Consider the following 12,384-nt stretch of genomic DNA (forward strand, 5'->3'; position numbering starts at 1 on the left):
CGTACGTTTTTAGGTTAGGACAGCCGCCAATTGTATATCTACACATAATTTTTACTTGTGTGCATGACTGGGTCACTAGACTTCTGACACCATATTAGTTTCTTATCATTTCGAATATTATAACTCTACAACAGGCTTTTTATTATCTAATACAGAAGTAAAACACTCCAAACACTTTTTTTATTGTCTTTTAGTTTAAGATATCCTGAATATACACTTGTTAATAATACCACAGTTTAACCACAAAGATAATACGATAATAATGATCATCTCTACACCTTAGACAACCAACGATGCCCACGTTAGTAGTCCAGATTGCCTAACAATATCATATCATAACACTTCTAGACTTAATATCTATAGTCCAGTCATAATTTAAAAACGTAGGTACGTAAGTAAGCAATTACGTAAGTAAGTAAAGTTAATGGACATCATATAAAAAATTAAAGTAGGTACTGATATGAATTGTATGTAATTAAACTACTTCAATAAATCTTTACGTGTACGCAAAGTAAATTCGTAAGCAGATTTTCCACTTTCAATTATCCAAATTGATCCTGTCTTTGAATTTTCCAATAGTTTCATCACTTCTGTGGACACATGTTCCGGCCTAAAATGTAACACAATTATTATCAATCTAATCATTATCAATCTAGATTAAATTAAAAAAAAAAAATTAAAAAATAACTGATTTACTTGAATATTATTCTAAAGATGGCATATTCCATTGCAAAATGATATTTTTTACTCACGTTTGTGTATTTTTTATTTCTTCTTCGAGCAATTCGAACGCTTTTTCATATTCAGGAACCAACCATTTATTGTTTCCAGCTAGCAAATTGGTATGTGTGGAACTAGGGCAAAGAGCGAATACCCTTATTTTTGTCCTATTATAGTGAAACTCGGTGCCCCATGACAAAACCATTCCTATAATTTTACACAATATTTACTCGTTATAGTTAAAGGGGCTTATTTATTAAATTATTAGTATAATATCAAAGATGCTGCCTTAAGGAATTACTTTCGTATTTTTGTAATGAATACTTGGTTTAAACTTAATTAAAAAACACTCCATTATCACTTTTCTGTATATAACAGAAGATCGACTACCTCAGGTGGTCATAAGTCTCTTATGAATTTCATACGAACACATCATTACAAAGTACATTATAACAAAATCTCCATTATAAAAGTGTTAAAGGGCGTTAAATAATATATCAAAAGAATTATGTCAAATTAGCTGATAGAGCCTTGTAACATAACATATCGCCTAAACATATTTCTCTTAATACGGTACTAATAAATTGCGTTATTAATAATAACAGTCCGTCCCTGTGCCAGGGTTCTTTACAATAATAAATTTACTTTTAAATGTATTTTGTATAAAAAGGGTCTAAAAATAGTTTGTTGAAATGTCTCGCAAATCTTTCAACTTGTTTTCAATCTACATCTGCATTTCCTGACTTTCTTTTTGTGTATATATATATATATATATATATATATATATATATATATATATATATATATATAAATCTCGTTAAAATATTGCAATCGTAAGATATTATTTATTACTTTTTAATACGTAACTGTAGGTCATCACGTGAGTGATTTATACTTTTTCTCGTCTAAAAGGTTTAAACAGCCGATTATAAAAAGGGTTTTAGTGCTTTGAGTTTCCAAACTAAAACTTAATAAAAAGGCTCAATAAAAAAGTTCGTTAGAACCGTTAAAAATATTCGTTAAAGACGTTACGATAATTCCCTATAAATTACTGTTTCTGAGCGGTAACAAATGATTCTATTCTCAAGTCCCGAGTGGGACAGTCTCCCCATAACGTAAAATTATTTCGCTTTCACCGCGCATTAAAACATAGCAAAGAAGTTTAGTTTTTAAATTTAGTATATTTTTAATCACAAATTTATAAAAAAGTGACTGTTATGACTGTCATCAAAATAAAATAAAGTTATTTTAAAACTTAAAATCTACAATTTACCTTAACATCGAATTATTACCTTATTTGGACATTGACTGAATAATCGTAGTCTTTAATAATCAACCATTTTGAGGTTCGGTTTTCGTCTTATGTTGAAGACAAGAGACATCCACAATATAAGCAATATACTTAAATTTAAATATCTTCTTTTCTTAACTCTTCCTTGCGTCCCACACAAACTTTTAGTCAATCTTTTTGGGACTGAGTATCGTTAGGCCGACTTCACTGTTAAATTAGATCACAATTTAGATCATAATTGTGTTGCTTTCTACCTGCCATTACAACAAACAGAATTCAACCTGGCTTTTGTCTGTAACCTTGTTCCTTAAAATTTCCTAATGCACCTATATTAGTTTCCAAAGCCCTCTTTATATCAACAACAGTTGATTTCTCGGCCTTTCGTTCTAACTTTTTAAAAATATAGCGGAAACTTTCCATAAACTGGAATATTAATACTAAATCTGCGTTTATATTCTGATTTAACCTTACTTGGTCTATCCCTTGTGAGATAATGATGAACATTTTAATTTACCGTAGATTTGGAATGGTATATCATAATGATGTAAATAGGAGATCTTAATTGGGATAAAACACTTGCAATCTCAATACACATCTAGTGGCCCTAAAAGGAAACTAAGTACTACTATTTAAAACAAATAATAGACTTGCATAAATGTCTATCAAACGATTTCCATTAAATTAAAATATTAAAGGTGAACCATTTTTTTAACCTGCCTTTTTACCTGAACCAAATATACCTAAATTACATTACAAGATAGTACATAAACTGTGAATACGTTCTTACCTATTCCTGCAAATTTCGTAGCAGCATAAACGGGCCATTGAGGATAACCTTCCAAGCCACAAACAGAGGAAGTGAGAGCAATAACAGCTTCGTCGCCTGACATATATTTGCTTAAATAATGCTCTATGCCCAAAATCATACCATTAATCGTTCCAAGCTAGAAAATAAAAAGTTTTGTATATATACATAAAATACGTAATCCGTAAGATAAAGACCAAGTTTTTGATAAACCAGTATTTTTATATTTTTAAAATACTTACAACATTAACCTCTACGGACTTTTTAAAAGCACCATCAGTTGCTATACCAGCATTATTCATGAGAATGTCTATGTTCCCAAATTTCTCCACCGTTATTTTAAATGCATCTAAAAAATAACAACTGTAGATATTAATTATTTCAAAATATTTATTCAAAATATTAAACACACCTTTATATAAAAACTTAGTACTCGTATATTAGAAGAAAATAATCGATAGAGATTCAAAATGCTTAAATATTAACTTTCTAGTTAAACGAGCCAGAAATTAAAAAAGAATCAATAAATAAAGCAGATACAAACTATATTATACCCAAATTAAATAATGGAAAATAGTAATAAAAAACAGAAAATGGAAATAATAGCAAATATTAAATATATTTGTTGTTGTTTGTTTGGGTTTATATACCTAACTACGGATACTGAATCCATTCGCCAATCTCACAATTTTACTCATTTATTCATACTCATTTATTGTTTCGTATACAATCTTATCCTTAATCTAATACTAGTTTTGATCTCTAATATACAGTCTTGTTTTTTGGTAATGTGTTTCTAGCTTTTTTTCTTTTAGGTGCTTTGTTAGTTATGTATTTAAAAAATTACAAAGGATTACTTACTCTCTATTTTCAATTACAATTTGAGTTTAATATTCAAAACATGTTTATACAATGATCTATATAAAACTTATTGTTTTATAATATTAAGAAATAGTTTAAATTAATGAGATGGTGGACATCCTTCAAAGAATACAGCGAATTAAAAAAATTATTAACCTTATTAGATATAAGAGAACAGTCCAAAATTTTATGTTGTAGGTTACCCATCTGACCACAAATACATTGTGAATAATCAGCTAGATTAATTTTATACATATGTGATGGTGTAAGGCAGTGAATCAATCTAATTCTGCATATAGTTCTTGTCATATCCTTTGTCGACTCCATTTTATAAAACCAAGATTTATCCATAATATGGTTTCTGGTTGCTCTCTAATGGTTTACTGTGTTTATATTCTCATTAATATACCTTTCTTTCCATTCTTTCTTAAGCTCTTTAAATATTTGTGATTCTATATTTTTAGACATACAAAGATAATGAGTTAATTCTACTTGTGTCACTACGTTTTTTGTCAATTCATCTAACATTTCATTTCCAGCTATTTCTCAGTGGCTTTTAATCCATGACTACTTAACAGTTTTGCCTTGTTTCTAAAGTTCTTTTATTTTATTTATTATATATAATTCAACGTAATTTACTTTTGATTTAGGATTTATGGCACTAATTTGACTTAAAGAATTTTTGCTGTTAGTATGAATTATAAACTTTAAATAATTTATATTAGATAAATATTTTAGTGCTTCCATTACCGCTATTAATTCAGCTATGTATATAAATACTTATGATGGAATTTAGTTCAAACATTTTACTATTTTTATATTCTTATCTCAGTATGCACATCCCACACATAGCATATAACAATCTTTGAACATTTGTGAACTGTCAGATATAAAAATTAATTTCCTTAAAGATAAAGGCAAATTGCAATAACCCCTTAACAAGTATGCCTGAACTTGTCCAGAGTATTAAAGTCAATATTGTAATTTGTTTTTGTCAGAATTATATAGTTGTTTATCATATATTGTCATTTTTGAATAGATTTTCTTATTCTCTCTCTTAAATAGGTTTTCTTCTTTATCCAATATTTTTCTGTAAGTCTACTAACTACAGCTGGTGTATTTTGGATAATAAACTTTTAGTAGACTAATTAAACTAGTAGACTTTTTCTCGTATAACCTAACTAAAAGTCTGATGCCCAGTTTTTTTCGTTTTATATCCCCTTTCATTTCACAGCATTCAACTTGTAGGTTACTAATCGGTGTACTTCTTTTTCTTCTTCTTTATTGGGTAATATCCCAGGGGATAATTTGCCCAGCTAATTCAGGGATATTCTCAACTTGCTCTAGACAATCGAATATCCCCATATAAAACTAAATTGAAATTATTTTATATTGAATGAACACTATGTTGAAACTTCTTCTTCTTGGGCCAGACAGTTAGTATAGGAAAGGCAATTCAACACAGGATAAAACTTTTCTCGTTTGGATGTAGCAACCAGTCTTTTTCTACATAATCTTTTCTTTTCTATTAGGTCCTTTTTAGTTATTTATATATAAAATAAGTGATGAGATCCTCAGAGTTCCACAGCAAACTCTTCTGCAGCTATCTACTTAATTCAATAGCTACTTTACTGTGGACTGTCCAAGTTCTTCATTTTTTTTCTACCAACGGATGATAGAGAACCCAGGTGTAAAAAAAGAGAGGAATTTGTAAGGTTATGTTATATAAGATAAGATAGAAATATATTATAGATTTATTTTGGCTAGATTAAGAAAAGTAATCATCAAATTTAGTCTTTGAGAATTAAGATTGGATAGAAGAGAGCAAATCTCTATAGGAGTTTGTAGTTTTGTTTTAACCAATTCTTTGTAGAGGTCAAAATTTGGAGAAACGTTTATTGGAAACTCTAGGATAACATGATTCAGAGATCAAATTTGACCACATTCACAGTATGGGTTGTCCTGAATACCCATGCGGAATAAATGAACGGGAGTGGAACAATGTCCTGTTCTCATTCTAATTACTGCGGTGATATGCCTTCTGTCTTTATAAGGAAATTGATTGAACCATGGTGATTTGTTCCATTTATTGACTATTTTACTATAAAACGACCCTTTTGATCTGTTTGAATTCCATTTTTGTGCCCATCGAGTCCAAATTTGCTTTTTAATATAAAATAAGTAGTTTGAATAATGCAATTTAACTTTGGCTGGCATTTTTAGTGATCTTCCTATGTTTGCCAATTTGTCTGCAACACAATTGCCCTTAATATCCGAATGCCCTGCAATCCAAGCCAGAATAATACTGATGTTCTGTTGATTGGCTTCTATATTGCCCGTTTTGGTCATAATAGAGGTATGTTCAGTTTCCATTGAGTAAGATGTTTTCCCTATCTTTTGGATATCACTCTTAGAATCAGACAAGATTAAGGCCCTCTTGATATCCTTCTCCAAGAATTGAATCGCATGATTAATTGCAATAATCTCTGCAGTGAAAACTTGAGTCTGCGTAGGGAGTTTACTAGAGTATGAGTATTCAAAGTCAGGGCAAAAAACACCAAATCCTGCTGAGCCCTTACTCTGAACTGACCCATCTGTAAAGATTATAGTGTGAAGTGGATTGTCAAGTGAGATTCTTTAAAATTGAATTATTGCATGCTCATCACCTTTATTAGATTGCACATTCCTAATAGGGATAGAAGTTAATTAATATTCTAATTCAAAATTGTGGCACGGAAATAAGTCACTAGAAAATAAATTTGGGGTATACTGGAATTTATTCATAATGGAAACTAAGAGGGGAATACTTTTTTTATTCCAGTTATTATGATTTGATTGCATTGATATCTGTAATTGATTCAAGGCAGACATTATTGGATTATTAATTAGCATAAGATTTTTTAGGAGGAATTTAGAATTTAGCCATTCCCATCTGTACTTTAGAGGAATTTGACCACTTTCACCTAACAATGCATGAATAATGGTAGATCTCATACATCCTGTTATGCTACGAATACTCTTATATTGTAATTTATCTAACCTGTTGATTAGCGCCTTAGGACAATCTGATAATATTTGACATCCATAATCTAAATGACTCTGTATCAAACCATTATGAACTATCTGGAGAGTTTTAGGATCACTACCCCAATATGTTCCACATTATCTCTCATTACATTCAAGCTACGACTTACTTTTAATTCTATTAAATCCACATATGATTTCCACTTCAGGTTTTTTTGAATAACTACCCCTAAATATTTCACTGCATCCACCCATTTAATTGCATGACCTCTAATTCTTACGTTTGGAGGATTAATTTACGATTCCCTATTTGAAATATAATTGCTGAGGACTTATTGTAAGATAGATTAAAGTTGTGTTCTAATAACCAAAGATCCATCCTATCCATTAACAAGTTCAAAGAATTAATTAATTTAAGTAGATCAGTCCCACTAACCAAAATAACCAAATCATCTGCATACTGTATCAGATTACAAATGCTTTGAATAATCTCATATAAAGATAGGAAATACATATTAAATAACATTGGACTTAGAGGGGAGCCCTGAGGTAAGCCCTGATTAGTTTTTCTTGGACCATGAATTTGACCAGTTTTGTCCTTTACATAAATACTACGATCATTTAATATAGAATAAATTACATTTGCTAGTTGAATATGAATGTTATATTTAATTAGTTTAGAGTATAAAAAAAAGATGTTGACACTATTGATTCAATGAAAATCCTTGTAGTATTTTAGAATTTAGTAATGAAATGCATTCCATGCAACCTCTACCCCTTCTGAAACCAAGTTGCAATGGATTTAAAATATGATTGTGTTCTAAGAACCACTCAATTCTGTTTTTAGTTTAATGTTTCCAGCATTTTACCAACACACGACGATAAAGCTATTGGCCTATAATTAAGTGGGTCAGTTTTATCCTTTCCATGCTTAACAATGGGTAATATGACCGTTTGTTTCCACGAGAGAGGAACCTGTCCCTTTCGGATACATTCATTAAAGAATTGAATTAAGAGTAATGATCCAGAGTGCGGTAAATTTCTTAACATAGAGTATGAAACCTGTTTAGGACCCATAGCAGAATCAGTTTTAGACAGAAGAGTATTGTGATATTCATCAAATGATATGGGATTCTCAGAATACTGCATAGGACTGAAAAGTAATTCAAAGTCTCCAGAAATAGGTGAGAGAAATGTTAAAATTTCCTGGGCTACCTCCTCAGGTGGCAATTGAGATAAAAGAGGCAATTTACTACCAGAAACCTTGTTAATTTTATCCCAAATATCTTTAAGGGGCGTATTTCTATTTAGTTTGGTACAAAAGGATCTAAAGTTTATTTTTCGCTTTAATTTTAGAAATTTTCTAGCTTTCGCAATGGATTTTTTAGCCTCTATATAGTTTTCAATACTAGGAGAATTTTTAAATGTATTAATAGCTAAAACTCTCTTTTGTATTATATGAGCACATGAATCATCCCACCATGGAATGTGATATTTGTTATTATGAGAGGAGGTCCAAGGAATTGATGTGTCTGCCACTGATGATATATATTTGATAAAATTTTCATAGTCCTCAATTGGAAACGATGAGAAAATACAGTCTAGTTTTTCACGTAAAGAAAGCCAATCAGTCTTTTTGAAATTTCTTCTTTTAGAAACCTGATTAGAGTCCTGTGTTGGGATACCGACATAGCATAGAATGAGAAAATGATCACTAGATCCTGTACCTGGAATGGTGGTCCATCCACTAATTTTAGGTGCCACATCTATCGAAGCCAATGATAAGTCAACTACTGATTTTCTGCCACCAGGACGAACTAATCTTGTTGGAGAACCATCATTAAGAAAAATTAACTTAAGATCTTCTGCAGTTTGCAAAATATTTCTGCCATTAACACTATCTCTTGAGCTTCCCCATGCTCTATGATTACAATTTAAATCCCCCATGATGAGTAGAGGTTTGTTAATCGAGTTGATCAAAGACCAGCATGTTTTGGAAATGAGATTGTCCAAAAGACAATACATATTTAATATATTTAAATTATACTTGGGTAAAAAGGTGAGTTGAAATTGAACATCTGAATTAAAACCAGGATTGTTAATATGAATATCCCGAAAATCTATATTGTATTTGATAAGGGTAATTAAGCCCCCATATCCATCACCTCGATCCCTTCTGATAATGTGATACTCTCTGCATCTAATTATGTGTTGGTTAGATAGCCAAGACTCACTAATGAGGACAATATCAGGGTTATAGTCTTTAATAAGAACTTTTAAGTTATCAACATTGGTATCTTATATTCCATTGTATAATAGTGGGGCGTGATAATTGAAAATATAAAATGTTAAAAACGTGTGTGTACCAGGTCAAGACGAGAGGGGAACCAGTATTCTGAGTCCTCAGACCCAGATACCTCCATCCCTCCTCGTTCCTGACTAGTACTTATAGCATTATGTGATACACTTTTGTTTTTATGATTACCAATTTCTACATTTAATCCAACGTGATCCTTAGAAGAACTATAATTTTTATTAATCAATTCACCAATAAATGTCATAACCAAATCTCTGTGATTTTGATTAAGCATTAATATAGCCTGATTTAAATCTCTTTGGGTCTGAGAGTTATTTATAAAGTGACTAGGGGATTCTTTGGGGGATCTCCCATTAGGATTGTTCAATACTTTAGAATGAGAACTTTAATCAAAGCCTGCATTTAATGGTCTTTTCCTTTTTGATGGAGTGGATTTTGTAATCTGACTATAGGAAACAGAATTTGAAGACAGGGATGTAGCAACTGATCTCCTCTCTTGAACTGAAATGCTATTTGCAGAGGATAAATTATTTACAAGATTAGGGAAATCCTTAATATTCAACTTTGGGCTAGATGTTTTCTTTGGAATGTTTTGGATAGCTTCATAATAGGATAAGTTGGCAAACGACATAAGTTCCTTAATACTCTTTTGTCTTTTTCTTTCTTTACATTCAGGATATCTAGAGTCATGATCTGGTGTTTTACAGAACATACAAAACCTACTGCATCCTACAAACGAGGGAGAATCATGATTTGCACCACATGTAACACATCTGTTTTTCCCTTGCATTGAGAAAGAGTATGCCCATATAAAAGACAATTATGACATTGGAGAACTGGACTAACAAAGGGTATCACCTTCATAGGCAGACCATAAATTTCAATTTCTTTGGGAATATTCCTTCCTGAAAAAGTTAAAATGTAGGGATGAAAGTGGTTTCTGAATTATTTTGCATAACCCTTCTATTCATTCTTTTAACAGAGATAACTCTACAAAAGGGTAGATTAGTAGAAGTTGACATTTTAATTTCCTCTTCTGACAAAGATTTAAAAACTCCCCTGACAATACCTTTACAAGAGATAAGATGAGTGGGAATGAAAACCTCATAACCTAATTCTTCCCAGTCCTTCCTAAGGATAAACGAATTGGCAGATTGTCTGTCCTTGAATACTACCCCAACTCTATTTTTTCCTTTTCTATCAAACTTAGCAATCTCTTTCAGTTTTAAATTAAAGATAGTCTTAGCAATACTTAGGATATGATAGTTACCCACATTACTATTTTTACCCTGAACAAAGACCTCAAAGAGCCCCAAATCTGATTAGGAATATAAACTCTCTTCTTTAATGTTTACTTTCTCTATTGCATTGTTTTGAGACATATTTTGACTTATATTTGGGTCGGGATCTGGTGGCCGGTCAGGAGGAATTTCTTCCTCCATAATGGCAAACGTTAACAAAGTTTAAATCTACCAAAACGTTTAGATGTGGTTTGACTATATAGAAGATTAGGAAATATGTAAAGGCATAAGATCACAAAGAAAATGTTAGTAAGGCCCTTACTTTAATTTTTCACCATTCACCATCAAACTTCGAAAAAAAAACAACCTGGAATGGCAATTATCCAAGCTTTGATTTCTAATCCAAAATAAGCGCAAATTCGTGAAATATAATGTGCTTAAATTACAAAAATTCGCAGAAAACTTTGAAATGCGTATTTATTCTTCTTCTTCGTTTGTTTTTGGGTTTCGATTATATAATCATTTACCCAGTACATGTAAGGTTATGCTTGTCTTGCTCTAGGCAATGCACAACCAGGGATAAATTTCTACTTCTGTTTACTTTACTGCTAATTGACAACTGGGTGATACTGAAAGATCAGCTTTTTCATTTGTTTATCTTCTTCATTTAAGGTTACTTTTTACTGCTAATTGACAACTGGGTGATACTGAAAGATCAGCTTTTCCATTTGTTTATTTTCTTCATTTAAGGTTACTGTTTACTGCTAGTTGACAACTGGGTGATACTGAAAGATCAGCTTTTCCATTTGTTTATCTTCTTCATTTAAGGTTACTGTTTACTGCTGACAACTGGGTGATACTGAAAGATTAGCTTTTCCATTTGTTTATCTTCTTCATTTAAGGTTAGATTAGACTTTTCTCGTTTGGGGGTAGCTTCCAAACATTGTCACATTAGGTATATGGGTAATGCTACCTTCGGTTAGGATTAAGGATTTTAAGGACGTACATTTTTGTATGTTAGGATATTTCCATATTTTCTAGATTTATTTTGTTATTTTGACAAGTATAAAAAAAAATTTTTATAGATCGATTTGAAAAAATTTGATGAATTTAATAATTATTTTTATAACTTTCTCAGAGGGTTTATATAGAATACTATGTAAAGATATTGGACTCTCTATTCCTGCTTTTATTAGTTCTAAATACAGATCCATATTTTTGTGTTTGTTTATGGGACATTCAAAGAAGATATGGATCACTGTTCCAATGGTTCCGCATTCACATATCGGTGACTACATCCACCGTCCACTACGTAAACGATTAATATTTGTTATGGTATTTCTGCCCATATACCCACATTTGGCATACCATGGTTTTATGGGGAAATCACACTGCAATCTGCAATAGTTTGGATGTTTATGTTTAATTTGGGAATGCCATTCATTGTAGAATTGTGTTAAAATGTCTTTTTTTGTAACGCAAAAGATATCTGTACTAACATTTTTTATATTATATGGTACTCTTAATTCTCTCCCAATATTCGCCAGCCTATCAGCTACCTCATTACCTTTAATCCCCTGATGTCCAGGTACCCATTCTATTCCTATCGGGAATCTCATATTATTAGCTTCTACCAATAGTTTTTTGGTCATTATGGTTACGTAATCCATTTGATCCCATTTGAGACTGGAAATGTTGGATAAAGCACTTTTTGAATCCGCAAAGATAACTGCTTTCATGATCCCCTTCTCAATGCACACAGATATAGCTTTATATATAGCTATCATTTCAGTTGTACAGATTTGTGTGTAATTATGGAGCCTTGATGAAAATTTGTAATTAATCTGTAGTATATAAATTTCAAATCCAGATTGGTTTGTTTGTGGGTCGATAGATCCATCTGTATATACATCGGTATGATTACTATATATTCCACCATATTTTGCTAAAAACATTTCATTAGATTCAATTTCATATTTTTCATATTCTAGGCTATTAATTGTAATAGGATACAAAAGAATTTTTCTTTATACTTCATATACGGGATTAATTTTGTATCGGATTTTTTGATTTTTTGAGTATGTCCGTATATGCTAATGAGTAGTCTGGTATAGCTTTATTCTTC

The 12,384-nt window shown here is 31.1% G+C and overlaps 1 protein-coding gene across 2 annotated transcripts in view; it reads right to left on the bottom strand.

Annotated features, from left to right (window-relative positions):
- Positions 1–158: 158 nt before the first annotated feature.
- LOC140447613 (15-hydroxyprostaglandin dehydrogenase [NAD(+)]-like) overlaps positions 159–12,384 on the bottom strand; it is a 62,061-nt gene continuing 49,835 nt past the window's right edge. For both annotated transcript variants that reach the window (XM_072540369.1, XM_072540370.1), the window contains exons 4-7: positions 3,059–3,165; positions 2,799–2,955; positions 753–927; positions 159–610 (exon numbers count right to left, since the gene is read on the bottom strand). In XM_072540369.1, coding sequence (XP_072396470.1) covers positions 481–610; positions 753–927; positions 2,799–2,955; positions 3,059–3,165 — 569 coding nt within the window. In that variant the 3' untranslated portion in view covers positions 159–480. The remainder of the gene's footprint in view (positions 611–752; positions 928–2,798; positions 2,956–3,058; positions 3,166–12,384) is intronic.

Source organism: Diabrotica undecimpunctata, chromosome 8, assembly GCF_040954645.1.
Source record: "Diabrotica undecimpunctata isolate CICGRU chromosome 8, icDiaUnde3, whole genome shotgun sequence".
Lineage (NCBI taxonomy): Eukaryota > Metazoa > Arthropoda > Insecta > Coleoptera > Chrysomelidae > Diabrotica > Diabrotica undecimpunctata.